At 37.3% G+C, this 23,383-nt stretch overlaps 1 protein-coding gene across 1 annotated transcript in view; it reads left to right on the top strand.

The window, feature by feature from the left end:
* Positions 1 to 599: 599 nt before the first annotated feature.
* The window catches only part of LOC145671036 (putative methyltransferase DDB_G0268948), a 56,906-nt gene continuing 34,122 nt past the window's right edge, over positions 600 to 23,383 (top strand). Inside the window, exons 1-4 of the mRNA XM_081739708.1 lie at positions 600 to 885; positions 10,672 to 10,832; positions 17,319 to 17,529; positions 19,826 to 19,938. Of these exons, the coding sequence (XP_081595834.1) occupies positions 778 to 885; positions 10,672 to 10,832; positions 17,319 to 17,529; positions 19,826 to 19,938 (593 nt within the window). The 5' untranslated portion in view covers positions 600 to 777. The remainder of the gene's footprint in view (positions 886 to 10,671; positions 10,833 to 17,318; positions 17,530 to 19,825; positions 19,939 to 23,383) is intronic.

Here is a 23,383-nt window from a genome sequence, read left to right on the forward strand (position 1 = left end):
TTCATTAATAGGCTAAGAAGTTTCTGAAGGACCTGATAAAAGATAGCAAGAATGACTTTTTGATACCATTCCAGCGTCCCAAGAATGAGTTAATCTAGTTCTAATTCTTCTACTGAAGCAGGTAAAAAAAAAAAATCAAATTCTGGTTCCGATACTAGTACATATTAATAACTGTGATAGATAGCGAAAATCTGCTTTTATGGATCAGTGACCGAGGAATAGGTTCAATTTATGATTTTATTTCTGTTTCAACCGGAAGTTATAGATCTACTTCGTTCTTCTTGTTTCAGCATTGAAATCGCATAGTTTGGAAGTTTACTGTATACGCGTCACTTATCCTTCCTCACTATTAAAAAAAAAAAAAAAAAAAAATGGTAAGCTTTAGATTTCATCTCTACAGACAGTGATGTATACGTATTAAAGTTTGTAAGATTAAATTGGAGGCGTGAACCGTACTTTCTGGTAGGGGCGAGGACATTCTTTAATAAGGATGACTAAATGTAAGATTTATATATCTTATCTGTTTATGTAAGTGAGGCATGTCATTTCTCTCTGCGATAATTTTTTTTACTTACGTAACATCACACACAAACCACAACAGAACGAACGGCGACAAACAAGTTCCTCTATCGCATAAAGAATATAAAGACAACATTCCACTGAACTTGTCACCCGAATTTCTGATAAAACTGAATCAAACCTTGACCGAGATTACACGACTCGGAGCGAAGACATCTGTGTTCCGTACAAGAAGGAACAGTAGAGGACTCGGAAACAATGAGTGAACTATTTAAAGATCCAAATCTTTCTGAAGCCTATGCGAAGTTTCGAAGTTCTCCACCACAGGCGTTAATAGATACTGTTGTGAGATACGTTGAAGAGAAGGTATGTTTTACATTTTAATTATATAGTTATAATATTTATGGTTTATTAAACATAATCCAGAGGGTTATTCAAATCACCTAACAACCGACTCTTACTACTAATATTTATTTATTTATTTATTTAAAGAAAGAAGAAAATTAATATATTGGGTGTATCCAATATATTAAAGAATATACATAAAAATACATAAACATATTAAATTATAAAATAACAATATACAAAATATTAATGGAATAAAATAAAAGAATAAGAAAAATAACTGCTACAGAAATTAACAAGTAAATTTTCTACTTATAAGTGCTATTACTTCTCTAAAGGAAATCGGACTTCCTAGATTCCCTTTATTAGTAGAGTTTAACGTACCCGGTATTCAGGGATGACAGGACTTCGGACTTCCAGAAGTCATGTCTATCTTGCGGTGTCGGGTAACTTAATTCAATGCCTTATTTCTATATTGCGAATTTTTTTGTATTTTTTATGCAAAGAATAAAAAAGATAGAAAATGGCTCACATAAGCAAATGCTTGTGTGTGAGCCAGATTCTCGTGTTTTATTTATTTTCTTATCGTAACATATGAGGTTTCTTACTTTTAGCTAACAATAATTTTTTTAACACTTTTTAATTATTTTAACCACTGTAAAATTAACCTTTTATATGTTTTGAAATTACTTTTATCTTTGATTCGGAGTGGGAGTTCATTATAGATCTTCGGAGCTCTGTAATATGTTTGGTATTGAGTTATAGATTTACTCATTGCTTTAATTTCTAAATTTTTGTTTGTCACATTTCTGGTTATATACGTATGTTTTATTACTTCCCATTTGTTTCTATTCTTTTTAACATATATTAATACCTTCTGCAAATATAATTTTGAAAGTGGTAATATTGAGTAATACTGAGAGCATATAGTAAGTAAGTTTAAGAATTATAATTATTACTACAGCAAAACCTCTCTTAGTTGACAATTACAGTTCCTTTAGTATATGTTAAACAAGAAAGAAAGGAAATTGTTTAACATGTATTGAAGAAACCGTAGTTGTTAACCAAGGTATATAAAATACCAGCTCCGGTTCGCATCTAGCGTTCTGATTGACTGTCTGTCCGTGACGTGTTTTGGAGGAAGTTTTGCCCATCTTGAAACAGTATACCAACTAGCGTAATTGTGTATGCAGTATTTTACTTGTTCTCTTGAACGATACCTCGCGATACTCAAGAATGTTATAAAATGGAGGATCTGCCCATATGTATTTTCGTCGTATTAGATGACTGAATGACCGCCATATATGTGAGCTCAAAACATTCCGATCTTCATATGTGGACATATAGTGTGTCTGTTATTTATTTTTATTTAAGTTGTTGCTTCAGATTTATATTATACAATGGTTACATGCTGCGCGTATGGGTATACAAATAAAAGTGAAGAGAAATTACCCGAAATAACAATTCGCAGGTAAGAAAATCACCAATCATAGGATACCTATGACTATGACGTATGGCTTCACAATTTTGTGGTATGGGCAAATCCTCTATTTTACAATATCCTTGGCGATACCTCCACATGACGTCACCGACCGCAAAGTATCCTGGTAAAAATGAGAACAGAAAGGCCTAATTGAGAAACCCCTGGTTGTCAACTAAGAGAGGTTTTACTGTAGAAATAATCGTAATTCTTGAAGCCACATACAAGGTAGAGGAAAATTAACCAGCAATTGATAAATTTGTCAGTTTGTGCCTCAAATGGAAACTGAAACTATTTCCATCTAAAACTCAAATGACTTTGTCTGCCCTCAAACGCAACAAATATTGTCCAACACGAAATCCTAAGCAATTACATCTCTCACTCCTAGGCTCACAATTATGTTTGGAAATTAGTGTTAAAACTTGACGTCACCTTCGATAAACACCTCGGTTGGAAAGCTCATCTCTCCAATTTAGAAGTTAATATACAACGAAGAATCAATTTGTTGCACGGTTTACGAGGAACCAACTGCGGTCTCAGTACAAAACAAGTGGCGCATCTAAAAGGTAAAAACTAGGAAGCAGCCAGAACTCAAACTATGATGGGTGTATCATGAGCTTACTATTAACTTTAAAAAATATATAAATAATAGCTTAAATGATTTTTGTCACTCCAAAAATTGGGAGGGCCTATGCCGCACGGCCCCGGGATAGAACCTCCACTGTACAAGAATCCGATGAGTTTTATACTTTATTCGTATAAGATGTTTGTTCGTCCTGCTGTTACTCATGGACATATCGCCTGGTCATCCACTCCGTCAGTTCTTTGACAAATTGCAGATACTCGAACGTCATGCCTTGCGCCTTGCCTACTCATTACCTGTATCAGCTACAACACAATGATCTCCTTCGTGGCTAAGCGGTTAGCGTACGCGACTTCGGCGTTGGAGACCCGGGTTCGAATCCTGGTGGGAGCTAAAATGATTCGGATTCCGCGTTAATCCAGTAGCTCCACGTCCCATATGGCCTCGCTGCTGAAAGGGTCTAGGTCAAAACCCCCACAGCCAAAACCCCCACACTCAAGAAATGTCAAAACACCCACACAAACGGTCATAACCCCCACACAAATGGACAAATCTCCCAAACGCACGAACGGTCAAAACCCCCACAGCCAAAACCCCCACACTCAAGAAATGTCAAAACGCCCACACGATCGGTCATAACCCCCACACAAATGGACAAATCTCCCAAACGCACGAACGGTCAAAACCCCCACAGCCAAAACCCCCACACTCAAAAAATGTCAAAACGCCCACACAATCGGTCATAACCCCCACACAAATGGACAAAACAGCCACACATAGCAACGGTCATAATCCCCACATAAATGGACAAAACTCCCACAAAATCGGACAAATCCCCCACACTCTGAAATGATCGTCATTTCACGTCTTTGTTGCGGCTCTTTATGACGCCCAAGAAGAATAGTTGCAACATCAGTTTAAGTGGAATAAAAAATGTTATTAAAAAGTACAAGGGCAATACATGAGTATGGGGGTTTTGTCAATTTGAGTGGCAGTTGTGACTATTTCTGCATGTGGGAGTTTTGTCCATTTGTGTGGGGGTTTTGTCCATTTATGTGGGGATTGTGACCGTTGCTATGTGTGGCTGTTTTGTCCATTTTCTGTGGAAGTTATGACCGTTGGAGGTTATGACCGACTACCAGTGTGGGGGTTTTGGCTGTGGGGGTTACGACCGTTCGTGTATTTGGGAGGTTTGTCCATTTGTGTGGGGGTTATGACCGATCGTGTGGGCGTTTTGACATTTCTTGAGTGTGGGGGTTTTGGCTGTGGGGGTTTTGACCGTTCGTGCGTTTGGGAGATTTGTCCATTTGTGTGGGGGTTATGACCGTTTGTGTGGGCGTTTTGACATTTCTTGAGTGTGGGGGTTTTGGCTGTGGGGGTTTTGACCGGTTCCCGATCTGAAAAGGTAGGGGGACGCATGACGTCACGCCGACCCTCTTGCCTATCTTTCCTCATTGTAATAATTTAGGAAGTGGAGGGACACCATATATTTTTGGAAGTGGAGAAGACGTCTCCCCGCGTTCCCCCTCACTTTTACCCCTGACTCTCGTGAGAAATCGTATAAGCAGGATGCAGTTCCTTTCCTCTTCATATTCTAAATCGGAAGAAAATTCCCTTTCGATATTGGTACGGTCATATCTTTTCGAGTATGACCTCAGCAGAGTAAATTTCATGTTCCTGATGAACTAAGTGATCATTCAAATTGCTGAAATTTTAGAAGGAAATTTTGTTGCGATATTTTTCGGAAAGAGCAAATAATTCTTGTAATTCTGTGTTATCGTCTTCTTCTGCATGGTATCCGTAAAAAAAAAAAAAAAAAAAAAAAAAAAAAAAAAAAAAAACTTTACTGAAACGCTTCTTAATTGTATCTGGTGCAATGTCATTCCATGCTTCATTTATCCAACGGATCGCGTCTGGAAGAGAAACAGTACGAGTGAAATCGGCTATGGACTTTTCTAGAGGCTGCACCTCGTTGGTCAAATTTGGGTGGGGTAGAGTAGGCTGGGACTGTAATCATACTACAGTCACATTTGACAATTTCAAGTCAAGATGACTTGTCGCATTATCGATAAACAGTGAAAGCTTACGTTTTGTTCGCTTCATTTTTTTTAGATTTACTTCAGACGACCTCTCTGTTAATATTTGTGACTTCATTTTAAACTTTCGAATTGAAACGTCAAAACGTTAAGACCACCGACCTAGACACTGATCTGTTTGAAGATGGGGATCCGAGCAACTTTTATTATAACAACGGGTTCGAGCTTTTCGCTACAAGTACTGCTACAGAATAACATGATAATTCTTTTCTTGGATTTCAACTTTTTTGACTAAAGAACACGTCCACAAGGGCGCCGATTTCTCTGTAAATTTGGGGGGAGGAGCATTCAGATGCAGAAGGTATATATATGAAGATTTTAAGACAAATTGCACTCAAATTATGCCAAATATTGTATATTCATAAATACAATAGGGGGCCCACATGAGCTTTTGGGGGGCCCGGGCCCCCTCGGTCCCTCAGGATTGGCGCCTTTGCACGTCGACACTTGACGGTAGAAGAAACTACTCTGTCGTCGGCATTGAAAATGTTCTCATAGTTGTAACTTGCTATGATGATGGGCAACTTACAGTTCCAGTCTTCTGCACATTGAAAATTTGCACAAGCTGATTGTTCACAAAGCACGTTAAAATTAATTTTGTTACGTTTTTGAAAGAGTTCCAACCACCCTTTGGTTGCCATTCGTCCCGGAAAATCCAGGACCGTCACGGAATTGAGATCTGCGCCCTGAAAATATTTCTCGGACGCTTAAATGTCCCGGATTTCAGCGAGGAAACGTAGGGGCAATTCAAAAGTTGTTTTTTTTTTTTTTAAAAAAAAAAAGGAACTTGACTACATAAAAACATGGTTTTAATTAAGTTCACGATTTAACTACTTGCACATTGAACGATCATTGGCCAGGGACAAAAGGTTTTACTGCTCAATCTTATTGTCATCTTTAGTACTCTGTTTCAATCTGCATCTTGCTTTGGAAATATTTTAATCCGTTCTAAAAAAAAAAAAAAAAAAAAATGGAGGGGACACAACACGAACATACAAAACGTGTGAAAGGAAACATCATATCTTGAATGAGCTAAAACAGACTCATTTTTGACAATGAGCAAAAAAACATTGTGCTTATCATAGGGAGGGATAAATCATCTACTTAAGTTTACTTAACTAGGGAGAAGAGGGTCTACTAAAATGACTAAAAATGTGATTACATATACTTAAACAATTCTATTTAATGGAAGAAAGTAAATTAGTATATAACACTTCTTTTCATTTTAAACATTTCAAAGATCCTCGTCAGGCCCTATGCAGGGGGGTCTAGGGGGCGGTACCCCCCATAAATGTTTACTGGCCCCTCTAAAATTTTCACAGTAGGCTTGCAAATGAACTATAATATGGTGATGAACTATAATATTTTTGATCGGGCCTCCCCTAACTTTCACCGGGCCGGTCTACATTTTCGAGCTGGCTGCGGACCGGATTCTCGTAATTTAGTAGCATCCCGGATTTTTAGTTTTGAAATATGGCAACCCTAAACCACCCATTACTGGCTGTTAATTCAATGATACTTAAGCGAATAACCATTTCTTTTGCCTTTTCTTGCAGCGTCGGCCCGTAGAATATCTTTTTAACGGCACATACGAAAAAATTCCAAAACGTTATCATTTACTTCGTTATGTGTAGTCTATACCTTTCTGCATTACAATTCTGCTCCCACGCCTATGCGACTTAACACTGGAATTTGTTAATTTAGAAGCACAAAATTCTTCTACCAACTTCCTACAGATTTCGCCTTTGTTAAGGCGATCCAAAACTTCTTGCGTTTACTCATTTTGGAATATGTATGATATTGAAATAGCACAAAATGAGTATAAATCATGGAAAACAAAAATAACTGCTATATTTTTATCATTCGAAGTGAATTTCAATAATTGACCATATTTTTCCTGTACTCCCTTCCTCTGTTCTTGAATGTTTTACAAAGACACTAGAACCAGTCCTTTCCTTGTTGATAACGCTTCTTCTAATTGTTGATACTGTCAATTGCTACAACAAGTAATTGTATTATCTCATCAACAACAAAATGAGAACCACGAAAATTACTTACTGGTGTCCACCTGTTGATCCGAATAGTTATTCAAGATACAAGATAGAAGGGTGTCCAAGATTAAAGATAAATATACTCATACATAAAAATATAGGTTTTTGTTTGGTTCCTAGAAAAGCTGTTCAATGTAGAGAGGTATCCATGATACAGGTATGTCCAAGTTGAGAGGTTTTATTGTGTATGATTATGTAGTTATTATTATTATTGAGAATACAGTGGATCAAAGAGTTCCTGATTCGACATCAGACCATATGCGTTTGTAGCGAACTCCATCGCGTTCGTGGATTTTCACGAGGTTTTCCGGTTTCGTCCCACATTCTCATTCCCCCAATTATTTCATAATTATTCACTTTCAGTAATCATCCGTCTCTTTTAACCTGAAGGGCAAAATCATGGGACGTTAAATTACATAACCATCGTGTTCCATTCTATGATCAATTCTACTAACTGCTCCAAAACTCCGTATTTTAAAGTTCTCAAGGAAAAAATGAAATCTTTCAGTTTAACGTCCCACGATTATGCCCTTTAAGTTAAGGGAGACAGATGATTAAGGCAAGTGAATGATGATGGAAGAATTAGTGAAATGACAATATAGGAGGAAACGGAAGTACCTCCGAGAAAACCACGGACAAAATATTGTCCACCACAAACTTACTTGATGGGGATCGAACCAGGGAACCTACGCACCAATGGTAAGCTCTCTACCACTGAGCTACAGTGACCCGTTTCCAACGAAAAATGAGGTCCTAAATACGTATGTTAAGTTTGTCAGTTGTTTCATTCAGTGTACCCACTCTATGAATAATTTTGAAACTTATACTAAATTGGCTTCATCTACGTAATTACGTGATGCTTAGGGCCAAACCCGCAGATAAACTGTTTTTTACTTTTATTGAGGTCCTAAACACGTAAGCAAAGTTTATCAGTTTATTCCCGAAACACCCTGTATGTACAGTATATTGAGCACTCTTCCAATTTTTCTTTGCACCACATTTTTCCCCCCTCAACACCTTGCTCATCTCTGAGTGTCGTCGATTGCAAAGTCTCTGTGGTTTAATAACTGACTTCTAACATCAAAATTAAATCGATAATAGTTCTATTAGGACCACAAGACAAGAACGATGTCCAGATAACCAATAGGATTGAATCAGATTGCCAGTGCATACTGCATTGCGGAAGACTTAAGCTCTAATAAATGTCGTTAGAGTTAACAACATAGCGAGGGTCGAGCTCTTTGTAAACAAAAGAAAATATTAGTTCATCTTCAGTGCCGGATTTACGTATAAGCTAAACAAGCTATAGCTTAGGGTTCCACCCTCTTGGGAGCCCCAAAAAATTGAAGGAAAAAACTGGATGTACACTCATGTCCAAAATTATCGTCGCATGTCTATAAATATCTTTTGTAAGAATGTAATTTGATGACGAATTCGCCCGGTGTTTCTTATAATCTTAGTATGTGTATAATCGGCAAAGCATGTATGTGGCAAATTTCGTGCCGAAAGAGCAGTAAATAAGAGCAATAAAACGAAAATAAAACTTTCTTGTCCATTTAGCAACATTTTGTTTTACTCATTCTAATTTTCGTGTTTATAATTCTTTTCCTATGAAATTTACCACAAATATACATTTCCCGATTATACACATAGTATCAGTATTAAAAGTACCCTGCAAAATCATTATCAGATTATATTCTTACAAGAAGACAGTTATAGATATGCGACAATATTTTTGGACATGAGTGTACAGTTCCAAAATATAAGGAAAACAAAAAATAAAATATAAATAGAGCAACAATTCTTTGTGTTGTGTAGGCTCTTTGCTTCATAAAATATCACTAGTGTCTTCATTTCTGTATGCAGGATGAGTAAGTTCATCTGGGTATATAAAGGGACCCATAACCTTCAATAGCTTAGGGCCCCACCAAACCTAAATCCGGCACTATTCATCTTGATGTGCAGCATGCCACTTTTTGCCGACTGTCATAGTGTTTTTTCAAAGTCTAGTCACCTTACATTAGAGAAAACTGAATGTCTACTGAACGAGCTTAACTGTTACCAACACTGGGTCTGTATTGAACAGTAAATGTATTTCGTTAAGATATACAGTGAAAAAAAAAAATAAGTCCAGATTTAAGGAGAAAATGAGGGTAATATGCGTTTGTAGGGAAGACCATGACAAGACGGTGGTATCAATCGTAATACTGGGTGAAATACCCTTATTTCCTATGGCGACGTACGATACGTCAGTTCAGTGAGAGCACCAATTACTTCGGTGAACATAGTAAGCACCGCTCTTACTTGATGACGTACGTTGCTACAGGAAATAAGAATGTTTCACCCAGTACTACAATTGACACCACCGTCTTGTCATGGTGTTCCCTGAAAAAAATGCATATTATCCTCGTTTTCTCCTGAAATCTGGACTTTTTTTTTCTTTCAGTGCAGTTGTCTTGGTCTCCATTACGAGGAGACTCACAGAAACACACTTGATCGTCTGTATATTTATTCTATTCTTAAATTCCATCTTTTCCTTCCATTAGAAAATATTTCCTTTTTCTGTTCTCTCCAGAGGAACAGGCATATTATCAAGGATTTGGAGAAGACCAAACTACTACTTTCGCCAATATGTCCAAACTATAAGAAAGAAATAACTGCACGATATCTATTTTTAAAAAAATAACAATAAATTATTTAAGTGCCCTCTCTAATTATATCATTTGCACAGTGGCGTACGCAAGGGGAGTTTCCGAATTAAAACCCCCGCCCTCGATCAATATTATGCAAGAATAAGCACACCTAAACTTATGTGAACTGGGGAGCTTGAACCCACTCCTTTACGAAATTCTGTGTACAATACTGTCTTCGTGTACATCGCTGGTGCCGCATATTACTGTTTTAAATCTTTGTTTTAAACATTTCGTAATTTCCTATATCTACCATGAGAACATTGAGAACATGTAATGGAAAGTAGACATTAGTTTTTATTTATTGTTATATTTTAAAGTTTTGTTTACTTATAATTACTGAGTCCAAAATACCATAAAACTCATACATGTTCCTACTACCTAGCTTTTAAGATCAGACTTCTTTATTATAGAAAAATCTTCAACTAATCAAAAGACATTTAATGAATCATGTACACTCATGTCCAAAATTATTGTCGCATATCTATAAATATGTTGCTGTAGGAATATAATTTGATAACGAATTAGCCCGGTATTTCTTATAATGTTAGTATGTGTATTATCGGCAGAGACATGTGCGTGGCAAATTCTATGTCAAAAAAAACAGTAAATAAGAACAATAAAACGAAAATAAAACTTTCTTGTCCATTTTGTTTTACTCGTTCTAATTTTCGTATTTATAATTCTTTTCCTATGAAATTTACCACAAATATATATTTCCCGATTCTATCTACACATAGTATCAGTTTTAAAAGTATCCTGCAAAATCATTATCAGATTATATTCTTTCAAGAAGACAGTTGTATAAGAATCATGAGTGTACCTATCAACACACTTTCGTATAATTGTGTCTAAAACATCATGTTTGTAAAGTATCATATTTACTTATTCTTTTCTATATCTTCAGTGTACTGGTTCTTTAACAATTGCATTGGACGTTGGATGTGGTTCAGGACAAGCTTCCAAACTCTTATCTCCTTATTTCGAAGAAGTCATCGGATTTGACAAAAGTGAATCTCAAATTGCACTGGCTAACAAAATTAACCGTCTACATAACGTATCTTACAAGTAAGTTTTATTATTAGGTTTCTGGTATACTTTATTCTGGGTTATGCAAATTGGTATTGGTATTGGAAGAAGAAGTAGTTGTTAGTTGTTGTTGTTGAATTGGAAGAAGATATTTAACCTCTAGATGTCGGGTTTAACATCTGTTATTCAAGTACGTACATTTCATTTAAAAACAGTTTATTTCATGTGTGGTAGAGGTCTGCACAGGCTCGGGCAGAGTCCGCGGACTTGAGCCCGACCCGCCCACGGGCCGAACTTGGGCCTACAAAAAATATATCATTTCGGGCCTGTGCCGGGCTCGGGATGTAAATTTTTAAATATACAACCATATTTCGCGGGCCTTTTCTGGCCTAACTTTGTAAATATACTGTACAACGATATTTATTGCAACGTTCTTTCTGGAGAACTTTTAAAGCACAACTGCAAAATTAAATTTCTGATTGTTGTAAATAAAAATTCCTGCCCGTGCAGATCTCTAATCTGTGGTAAGTTGAGTAACCCATACTACGCTTTATTTTCTGATAATAATGATTTATATTTTCACAATTCTTTTTTTGCTTTAAATCTGTTTTTAACATAGATAATGTAATGCAAATAAACTATTATATTATTCCAAATATTATAGTTACTTCCTAATATTATTAAATATTATATACATCACAGTTCATTTCATACAATTAAAGAGAAGTCAAATGATGTTTATCAATATCACAAATTTGAATTTTTGTACCAGTAGACTAAGTTAGTAAAACAATAATTGGCAAACTACAGCACGATTCCCTAGAAAATTTATTTGGCCCGCGACATGATTTCTAACCTGGCGAAAGAAAAGAGTAGAAAGAAAAAATGATTTTTTTTTTAAGTTTTATATACCACTGTTATGCCGGCTAAGCTAAAGAAGACGGTGACGTTGATGATGAGAAATGAATGAAATGGTGGAATGAAGAAAGAGGGAAGAAACGGGAGAACCCCGAGAAAACTCACGCACATGGTGTTTGTCTACCACAAAGTTCACTTGGTGTGATCTGGGATCAAACCAAGAACCCCTGTACCAGAGGTGAACGTTTTACCACTGTGCCACCGCGGACCCGTTACTTGAAAAGAGTTGTATTTGAAACAGACTCACATATGAGCATTAAATTTTACTTCTGGAAATCGGTGTATCCCTATTAGAAGTAGATTATAAGAAACTTCAATTATTAATAGTGCTTACGATCACAAAAAAAGTAAAAAGTACCACTATTGATTTTAATAAATTGTATTGGTCCTGCTAGACTTTCTAGTTTCTTTGATCCTCTCCCAAAAAGGTTTGTCCATCACTAGCATAAAGTTATACAAGTATACACTGCAATAATAATAAAAGAGTTTAGAATGACAATGTGATCATCTATGTCGTTCTCAACCTTTTCATTTGCGCTACCCTGAAGACGTTGTTTAATTGCAAGTTTTAGGTGAGACTCAAGATTTTCTTCTGTCAAACAGAACCTTTTAGAATTCAAAATTCAATTGATCATAGATAAGTTTCTTTCAACTCAAACAGATGACGAATTGTTCCGATTCAAAATGAGTGCTGAACATTACACCGTCAAACTTTAAATATTGTAATGATATTTTAATCAACTATGGCAACAGACAGAAACGCGATGTATAACCCGCATTACCAACTTTGAAAAAAAAAAAATAACATTAAGGTGCCATTTTAGTTCGATATTTGATTCCAGAGGACATGTGACTTCAACATGTGACTTCAACAAAGATTCCACAACATTCGCATGGTATTTCATAATTTGAGTATTATTTTATTAATTGAATTGTTTTGTGTGTTATTACAGGAAAATAATGTAAATATGTATCTCAGGGAAATTTATTTATATTTTATTTTCGTCATTAAATAGGGCTTTGAAGACGCTAATGAACATTTGCTCGGTTGCCCACCTGGCCAGTCCGCCCCTAATCAGGGGACATCATTTAGAGAGGACAGGAATGAAATCGCCCTGTGTTTAGATACTTTAATTATTAGTTGTATATACTAATAAAATTCGTGGAACTGCTGTGTCGGTGGAGAATCTTGCTCTCTCCAAGCAAAATCTAAAATGATACTGATGATGTAAATAATAACAAAAGAGTATGACATTATTAATTACTAGCTGAAGTGTCGCGTATTTGCACGGGGGAGGATAGGTTTATCGAAGTATGTGGATCCCTTCAGCCTCAGGATAGTCTTCCCATTTGAATAAAAGTATAACGACAAAAACCCTTAATATGACCCCTTTTCAAACCCACTCCTCATCCTTTATGTTTTTAGCATTACCGTCCCCATGAGCTCATTAAAATTAAAGGAATAAGTGAAATGAATAACAAAGAGCAGCACCTTTGGCGTTGCCGCCAATGCTGATATCCAGTTTTTGCTTATATCCATGGGAAGAAAAAGCTTAAAAGCAACGCCTTTAGGGTTGTCATCCCCTCGCCATCGTTTAATATAAAGAAATGAGTGAAATATATAATGAAAAAATACAACGCATTAGGTGTTACTTCTGTCAATCCCCGGGCAACGGTGAGTGAAATAAAAACTAACAAAGAGACACTCCTTCGGTTCTGACCATTTCAATATAAAGAACTAAACGGTGCGACAAACATCTTAGCATTTGAAGGTGGCGCTCCAAGTTCCCTTTATATGCTGCTAGCAAATGAGAGGCCAGTGGTATTGCCACGTTTATTTTGCACACATCCACGTCTATCCCCTGTCCCCTGATCGCGCTGTAGTTTGTCTGCTTACCCAAAAACCATAGACACACCGCTTTACCACTTGGCAACGTCACACCAGAGCTTGCGTTTTATTCGTTTAGCTGAAATGCCAAGATGTTTGTCACAGGCCTTCTTAGCACCGATTACACTCTTCGCTGGTTTAAAATAAAAATTTTAAATGCACAATTCCTTATCTTAGACTGTGTTTAGTACCCGTGAAATATGCTGTTTTTGCTTTCAGTGGCATGGATTTAAACGGCATCAGAAGTATCACTGTTCATCTCAGCAACCCCGATGGATTCGACACTAATATTGGGAATTTTTCGATCATTTTTATATATCTCCCCGTCCCCTTCCCCACGTTGCGTGGCTGAATTTGGATTTTAACCGCATCGGAACTGTCATTATTCATCTCAGCAACTCCGAAAACTATGGATTCGACACTAATATCGGTCATTTTCGATCATTTTTAAATATCTCTTCCTGCTCTCCCCTAAGTTGCACCGTCAAAATAAATAGATAAAATTCATTCTAGGCCCGAACTTTATCTATGTTGAAAATTTGATTGAGATCAGTCGAGTGGTTCAAGAGTTATTAAGTCACAAACATAGTCACTTTCAATTTTATAATATAGATTTAGTAATTGTCATAGACCTATTAATCCTAACCATTGCATAGTCAAGAGGGAGACAAGGCATGATTAGCCTTAGCTTTGCCATGTAAAATAAGACTAAATAAATAAAATAAATAAACAAAAGAAAGACAATATGTTACTTCTATCAATTCTCAGGCATCGCCGTCTTTGGATCAAATTATGAAATAAACAATGGTGTCGATTCCCTGACCATCTGACATGAAGGCTAAGAATAAGATTATGAGCAACGCCTTCGTCGTTTCCGTCACCACACCTTCGTTAAAAGTAGAAGACAGTACGAAATAAATAAGTTAGTATTATTAGTAGTATTAGTATTATAAGTTAATAAGTTACTATGGTCTTTGGGTTTGCCATTCCACACCTTCGTTGAATATAAAGAAATAAGTGAAACAATTAACAAACGACAACCGCCTTTGACGTTATCCCTGTCAATAATCGGGCAATGTCGAGTGACGTGAATGACGAAAAGTAATGCATTTGGCGGAATAAATAACGATGGCAAATACATTGCCCCTGCCGTCAAATGAAATGAATAATAGAAAACAACGCCTTCGACGTTTTCCCTTTGAAAATATAAAAATAAGTGAAACAGTCTTAGCAACGTCTTCGGTGTTGCTCCTGTCAATTACCAGGTTACCTACCAGGACATACCATTTAGACTATTTCCTAAACTTGAACTTGAGTATCATAAAGCTACCAATCAGGGGCGGATCCAGGCCGGACTTCTGGGGGAACGGTGGGTTGTAATACTGCTACTTAGAGCTACTTTTAAGAGCTCCAAACTCTGGGATGGGTTTTATTTATATATGTATAAAATAAAAAAAGTTCCCTCTTCTGGGGGGGCAATTGCCCCGATCGTATGCCCCCTGGATCCGCCACTGCTACCAATCACCTCAGCGACCCTGGAAACTATGATCCCGACTTTACTGTCTTTAGAATTTGATTATTATTTTCACGTTTCCTCTTCCTACTTGCCCACATGTGCTATGTATGGATGTCAATCCTTACAGTATTTTTTTAAAAAAATGTCATATGTGTACCAAGTTTGGTTGATACTGTTCCAAGTGTTGCGGAGTTTTCCTGTAACATATACGTACAGTTTTATATATCTTAATGATCCCCTCCCTCTTAAAACGCTTTGACATGGGTCCACTTATTTCTAATGGGAAATTTATGTACCAAGTGTTATCTTTCTAACTAGGCAGGCTCGTGAGATTCTCAATGTTTAGCATAATGATAATCCCCTCCGATCCCCCCCCCCTTATGTGTATTTTCTAATATTATCCTTGAGAAAACAAAGGTTAGTAATCATGCCAAACGACATTTAAATTGGTTTATTAGTTGTTGCCTAATTTAGAATGCAGAAACTTACATTAATTTTGCAGAATACTATGAATTGAACACCAATATTAATCATTTTCGATTATTTTTATATGTCACCCCTTTTCACCACACCTCACGCTAATGGGGATGAATTTCGACTTAAATGGTATTGAGGTTGTCACTATTCATCTCAGCGATCCAGAAACTATGGACTAGACACTAATATTGGCCTTTTCGATTATTTTTACATGTCAGCATTCAGGTTTTAGCATAAATTATGATTCTCGCTTCCCTCTTCAAAGATAATTTTTAAACACTGGGATACAAGCCATTTATTTGTGTTGAGAGTTTATATACCGTGTTTTACTTTCCTAACTGGACGGGCCCGTCAGTTACCGAATTTCCGCATAAAGTATGATCCCCCCATCCCCGTCGTGCAGACGATCTAAAAAGATTTGGACATCGCACATAGGAAGACGCATTTCTGTCTGTAGCTAGTAGTTTGAGAGTCATTGAAGAACAATACGGGTGTATTTGTGTGTTCGATTTCATTGTGTATAAACAACAGTGCGGATCTCCACATCCAGGATGACATCAGGGAATGTCTATTGTCCGATTAAGTGACTTCGAATGTGGCCGCATAATGTGTTTGTGAGAGGCCAGATGGTCTTTCCACAAAAGTACTGTTTCTATAGGTTGTGATGTATCTGTGGTCCATAGGTGATGTATGCGGTGGAAAGCAAATAGTTCCACTGCACGCTTGCCCTAGATGTACCGGACAGAAGGCCGCCATAACTGACAGAACCACGATCGTTGTTGCAATGAGAGCTTGGCCCACATATAAGGGATAGTGAACACTAAGTAATCGATTGTAGCAGATATGTGTACTTTGCCGCGTCCCTCTTGCATGATTACCCCTGACGTCAACACATTGCTGAGAATGTCTTCGGTGGTTTCAGGAGAGACTACAGTAGTGAGACGAATGTAGGACTGTGGTATTCAGTGATGAAAATAGTTTTTGCCTCTGACACAGAGGTAGTCATACACATGTCCCATAGATGTGTTGATGAGTAGCAAAATCAAACGTGTATTCGCATTTGCCATACTGGAGACAAACCTGGTATTCTACTGTGGATACGATAAGCAACATATCATGGTCTTCTCCGACCTTCATTCAGAGCAGTATGACTAGAGCGTTGTTCATTTGTGTAGTCATCAATTCTTTCATCCGATCTTATCAGTACACTTTAAGAAAATCCATTTTTCAGCAGGGTAACGGATTTTCCATGCCAACAGAATCATAACATATACTTAGTACCTCTTCTATCCAGGTCGGCTACATCTGCACAGTAGAGCACGTGTAAGACGTGATAGCGGCGCCTGGTAGCTGCTGGGGTCTGCTGCTCCAAGACCTACAGCGAGCGTGGGATACAACACCCCAGAGATGCTGTCTACGATCTCGAACGCTGCTGGAAATTGAGATGCAACTCTACATGTGTTTCGAAAGCTTCTTTTAATATATAAAACATACTGGAAATTAAAGCTACCTTCTTCGTGGCCGTTTTCAATGATTACAAGTGCAATTAAGGTGACCCAGAGCATTCTAGGGGACCATCATTACAATCACCTTCTTGTGTACTATTAATAACTTTAAATCCGATTCTTGAATTCCTACTGGGTGTTCTTAAATGTTTGCACCAGCGTATATAAAACCAAATGTAGAAAATGAAAGTACACGTATTATTCATTCTCACATTTTTCAGGGTGTCTTCAGCTGAAAGTCTACCCGTTAAGGATCAATCAGCGCAACTTGTTTTGTCAGTGGAAGCTTGCCATTGGTTTGATATTCCAGCATTTCTCAAAGAAGTAGATCGTGTATTAGTACCTGGTGGAGTAGTGGCATTAGCTGGATATGTGAGCAACAGATTTGTTTATCGAGATACGATTATCATCTTGAAGGATGTCTTTTCAGAGGTAATTATAATTTTTAAAGTTTCGTAAATTCAGCTAGACTTGCATACATTATACATACATACATACATACATACATATAGATAGATTACAAATAGAATATAAAGCATTGACCAGCGTCTCGAGTTACATACATTTCAAAGACTCTTCCTCCCACATGTTTTTTCCATATTATACGTAGAGGCACACCGGAAGCCAATAAATATTGGTACATGACAGACTTACTTCCTTTCATTCATAACATACTCACCCCTTTGCAATATATAACGGTTTAGATATTTTGAAAACTGTTTGGTATTCTCGAGGATCACGGAGGCTCATTGGTAGAGTACTTACCTCTGGTGTGTAGGATCCCTGGTTCGATCCCTGTCCAAGTAATTTTGTGGTGGACAACATCGTGTCTGAGGGTTTTCTCGGGGTACTCCCTTTCCTTCCAGTTTCTCATTCCACCAATTCTTCCATTATCATTCACTTGCTTTAGTCATCGTCGCCTAAAGGGTATACTCGTGGAACGTTAAACCCAAAGATTTCATTTTATTTCATATTACATAGAATATTCCTACCATCCACATATTTCTCCAATACTAAACGACAAAGGCACACCTCTACAATATTAGTACACGACAAAGCGACCTTTCCCTTTGTACAAAGCTACCGCTAAAACTATGGATTGGACATTAATATTTCTTGTTATTGATTATTCGTACATGTCACTCTTTTTCACCCCAGTCGTCACCCTAATTTCGGCGGGGAATGAATTTAAACTTTAATGATAGCAGGAATCTCACTATTCAGCTCAACGACCTTGAAAACTGTTTATAAGACACTGATATCGGTTGTTTTTAATTATTTATACATTCCTCCCCGTTCCACTCTTATCCCTTACTCCCGTGCCGATAAGGGATGGATTCAGACTTACACGGTATCGAGAGTGCCATTCTTTATCTCAGAGATCCTGGGTTGAACACTAATATCGCCACGTACTATGGACTGTGGATTGTTACATGTCGCCACCTCTCACCCCCAGGTTAATGGAAATGAATTTGGTCTTAAGCGGTATCAAGAGTGCCACTATTCATCTCCGCGACTCCGAAATCTATATATTAGATACCAAACGGCGTGACAAGGATCTTGGCATTTGAAGGCGGCGCTTCATGTTCCCTTTAAATGCTGCTAGCAAGTGAGAGGCCAAGGGTGTTGCCACGTTTATATTGTACACATCCACGTCTATCCCTGCCACCTGATCGCGCTGTAGTTTGTCTACTTAGCTATAGCCACACCCCTTTCCCACTTGGCAACGTCACGCCAGAGTTTGCGTTTTATTCGTTTAGCTGAAATGCCAAGATGTTTGTTACAGGCTTTAATATCGATTGTTTTTATTATTTATATATGTCATCCCTTCCCATCCCCATCCCTTATCTCATATTGATAGAGGATAGATTCATACTTATACGATATTGGAAGTGTCACTGGTTATCTCAGCGACTCCGAAAACTATAGAGTGGACACTAAGATCCATCGTTGTATAGTATTTTTACATGTCACCCATTTCTTACCTCGCTTCTCACACCCTCATGATTAAGGAGGGTAAATTTAGACTGAAACGGCAACGATCCCTCAACCAAATCTTTAATAACTCTGTTGAATTGGATATGTAATTGCATTTTGGTTCCAAACATTTTATGTAGTAGAAAATCGAGAACTATTCTTTTTTTTTAAGTCGCAGGTCCTATTTTATAATTATATATCTAGGTAATGTGGATCTTAACGATTCAGTTCACTTTTAGTTTTTAAAATTCCGTTTGTAAGGTGAAATTGTAGTATCATATTTTTACCAGGGAGTAAGAATGTGCTGTCATAATCTTACCGGAAACAGGGATATGCTGTCATATGTTTTAACTCCCAGTAAAAATATATAGGGATAAGAATATGACATGACACTGGCTTTGGCATTCTGCCTTAAGGATGATACGTGATAAGCAAATCAACCACTCCTCTCTGCTCATGCTGATTTTCTTCACCGACATTAATTGCTTCTTTCTCTGAAATATTTCCCCGATTGTCCTTATGATGCTGAATAAACGCCGCACTTTCAATACTATCACGCTTTTCCGAAACTCAACAGACTGAGTTTTGATTCATTTCGATTACCTCAAGGGAACCTATTCATCAGCACAGCTAGAACGTTGGATATGCTCGTATTAACTGTAACTTTAAAGAATAGTAGGTCTTTTTATGAACGTAGTAGAAAAAATGTTTCCATGAGTTTTCGAAATATTAACTTTTTATTATTTTTCAGATTTCGTTCGGCGAAACTATGAAATATTGGGAGTCAATGAACTATAGATCTTCGTATTTACTAAATCACTATTCTAATATTGAACTTCCTTACAAGGAAACATGCAGAATACAGCTAAGTATTTCATTTTTTTACTTCATTTCCAAAATAATAGTAAACACAATAAATATTAGATAATACATGAGTAACACTTAAGATTATCCATTTCAGCATTTTTAAGTACTTGCTGTGAAGGATTCTATATCCTTCAAAACAACACATTAATCGATGTACTGTTGAACATATGTAACACAGTATGCATTCTATTGATGGCATTTGTTGAATTATTAGCAGAACAGCGGACTCTTTACTTGATCGGACGTTGCGTATCCGATTTATCTGGTAACTGCAGTGACGGAAGGCCGGGATTCCGGCCTAGCTATGTAATATTGGATGAGTTGAGTTAATTTTGAGTTTAACGTCCCTCTCAGCAGCGAGGCTATATGAGAGTGGACCTAATGATTAACATGGAATCCGAACCACATGAGCTCCCGCCGGGAATCAAACCCGGGTCTCCCACGCCAAAGGCACGTATGCTAGCCGCTTAACCACGGAGGAGCTAGAATATTGGATGAATATAAAGTACAACGATTGATATTATGCCCTGAGTCCTGTTTTAAAAGCGAGATTATCTCCTAGTTGGCTATGTGCTTAGCTCACGCGTCATAACACAGAAGTCCCGGCTTCGATTATCAATTGGGGTTCATGAGGTTTGGATCCCACATTAAGCTGTAGGTCCACGTCTCATATAGCCTCGCTGCTAAAAGGGAAGTTTAATACTAATTCAATCAATCAAAAGCGATATTTATAATAGCCTTGAAATTTATAAGAAAGTAATTTTGGCTGTTGGTAAAGGATGGAAAAACTCACTTGGTCACTTGGCTGGTTAAGTACAGGGGTCTTGTACAAAGTAGGCCTATATTCTTAGGTATGCATATCACAAATTGAAAGAGATTTGATATAGAAAAAGGACATAGGAAATTTCCACTTAAAGTCCTCCGAAAAATTTGTTTTTCCAATTGTCTCTCTGAAACAGTCGCCCCCTCCCCCAAATTAAGAGAAAAAAACAACTTGGTTGTTAATGTGACTTGAAAACTGGCGCCTGGTCTCACAGACCCATTTGTTAAATTTTAAATCTTTACCTAATAATAATTTAACATGTTATAACCGTCACCCGGCTATAGAAACAATTTTTGTGGACGCTCTGTATATTTCGTAAAGACAGTAATTATTCTTCAATTTATACATTATTTCTGCGACGCAATTTCTTTCTTCGATGAGAATTACGAACAATTCAATTTCTCTCCCACGCAATAGGACGAAAGAGTGTTTCATCGTTCATTCATATATATCTGAAACGTTTTGTGGTGAGAATATTTTAGTGCGTAACAAAGAACACGTTCATTTTCTGAACTGTATAGAAGTAACTTCTCTTACTTCAATTCTCAGTGTTTCTTCCTTACCTATTAATATGCAAAGACTACGTTATATGAGTGATTTGAACTAAATCAAGTGCATTCTTCAATCACTTATGGAAGTACTAGCAGACCAGCTGCGATCCAGCCACAGCGGCGACAACCGTATCGTTCAGTCAACTTTTATCTGAAAGTTCCAATAACAAAGTTATCGCAATGTTTTGTGCATCGTGGCCAGTGAACTGTAAGTTAATGCTAATTCTTTTAACATTTAATTTGCATATACATACAGGTGATTTAACCTGCCATTGACCAGTCGGTCAATCCTGCCCGGACTTCGAACATCTTAACTCGAGGAGTTTACTTCACGTCTTCAGGTAACCAACACGTTCGTTGATTTTGATATAACAGTATGTAAAGGGGTACACGTTCAACAGCCGGTTTAGCACAACAACTAGCCCCTAATTAGTCAAATCTAGGGTTCACAAACCCCCTGCGAATAAGTAGTAAACGGGCATACCAAGGATTTAATTAGTAGTGCGACTAATTACGTTCATTTGCTGGAAACCAGAGTCAACTTCTATGGATTTTCGTAGCAGCTACAAAACTACTTCGTGGGATTACCCTAGTGTTACCCCCACAGTGCTAATCCCCCACGTGCATTAGTGGTATGAGAAAAGTGTTTCTAGTGAAATCTCAGTTATATTTTTTATTCATTTATATACGTGATATAAAGGGCTATAATATATTAAAAGTGTGAAATGTAATTTTGTTGGTGGAAATACTTATGTGTTCAGTGTTTAGTGTTGTGATTGTTTTTTCTTCCACATTTTATTAATAGTGTTTTAATAAATAAGCATAGTATCATTTTATTCAATGTGTTTTTGTTACATGCACGAATGATGTTTGTGTGCGCCGTGGTCTGAGCGATATTCTGAACGTCCGTGAGGATTTCGAGACGAGACATCCGAACCTCTCGGTGCTTGATGCTCATCTCATTATTGAGACCGGAGGGCGATCCGGGAAAAGGTCTGTAATCTCTTTTTGGAAGTGTTCTTTGATGTTTTAACCAGGTAAGTTCAGGTCCCCTGAAAGTACTCATTGGTGGGACAACACGGGGGCAGATCCGGAAAGCGGTTACAAATTTTTGTTTAAATTTCTTTGTTGATAATTTTATTTTGTATTACGCATATTAAACAGGTATATTGCGAATTTCGATACAAAAGTTATATTTTAGATTTTAGTGTATCTTTGTAACAGGCTACAAAAAAAGGTAGCACGGGTCTGTGAGACTTAGGCTTCATTGCCACCGGTTAAAAGCGAACCGGTGCGAACCGGCTGAATAGCACCACTGACCCTAACAAAACAGAGCAGGCGTATACATTCTTGGCACCAAACATCGAAAGACGGGAGTACATTATGCCGTAGACTGGTTTAAAATAATTTTTAGTTCATAAATGTGTACATTTTTCCTCCTTTATTTTCCTTACAATTGTTCGTTGTGTTATTCAGTATACTAGGTATAAATATTTTCACCTCCTATCCCCAGAGTAGTTGTCCAGGTTGCTCCCCCTCCAGTTCGCCCGCCACTAGTTCACCGAGAGGGAACAACTATCTACCAAACCACCGCCTTTTCCTTCCTGAATATTCTGATCACATATACTACAAAATAATTTATTGCACACGACTAGCACAAATACAGTTATATTAAACTTGATAACGCAGCTTTTGTTCTAATGATTTTCTTTAGTATTATAGAAGACCTGAATTGAAAAACGTACCAAATTCATGGAAATACTATACTATTTCCTTCAAAAAACATTATAATATTAATGTTTGGGTCGGTAACAAGTTACACGCCGTTTGATAGACCCTATATACCAGTTCGAATTTCATATTATTCAAGTCTACTCGTTTTCATTGATCTATACATCAGAATTAACTTGCTCAAAAAAAGGAGTCTATATTTTGGGGGCATGGACGGAGTTAGGAATTGTCTGGTCGGGGGCAGACCTTTTGTTTGGTCTCGGTCTTGTGGAATTTTGGTACGTAGATCTTGGTAGGTAGTCACCTTATGGGTGGCATTTTTATTTTTTGTCATAAA

The sequence above is a fragment of the Thermobia domestica genome, chromosome 15 (assembly GCF_964235325.1).
Source record: "Thermobia domestica chromosome 15, izTheDome1.hap1.1, whole genome shotgun sequence".
NCBI lineage: Eukaryota > Metazoa > Arthropoda > Insecta > Zygentoma > Lepismatidae > Thermobia > Thermobia domestica.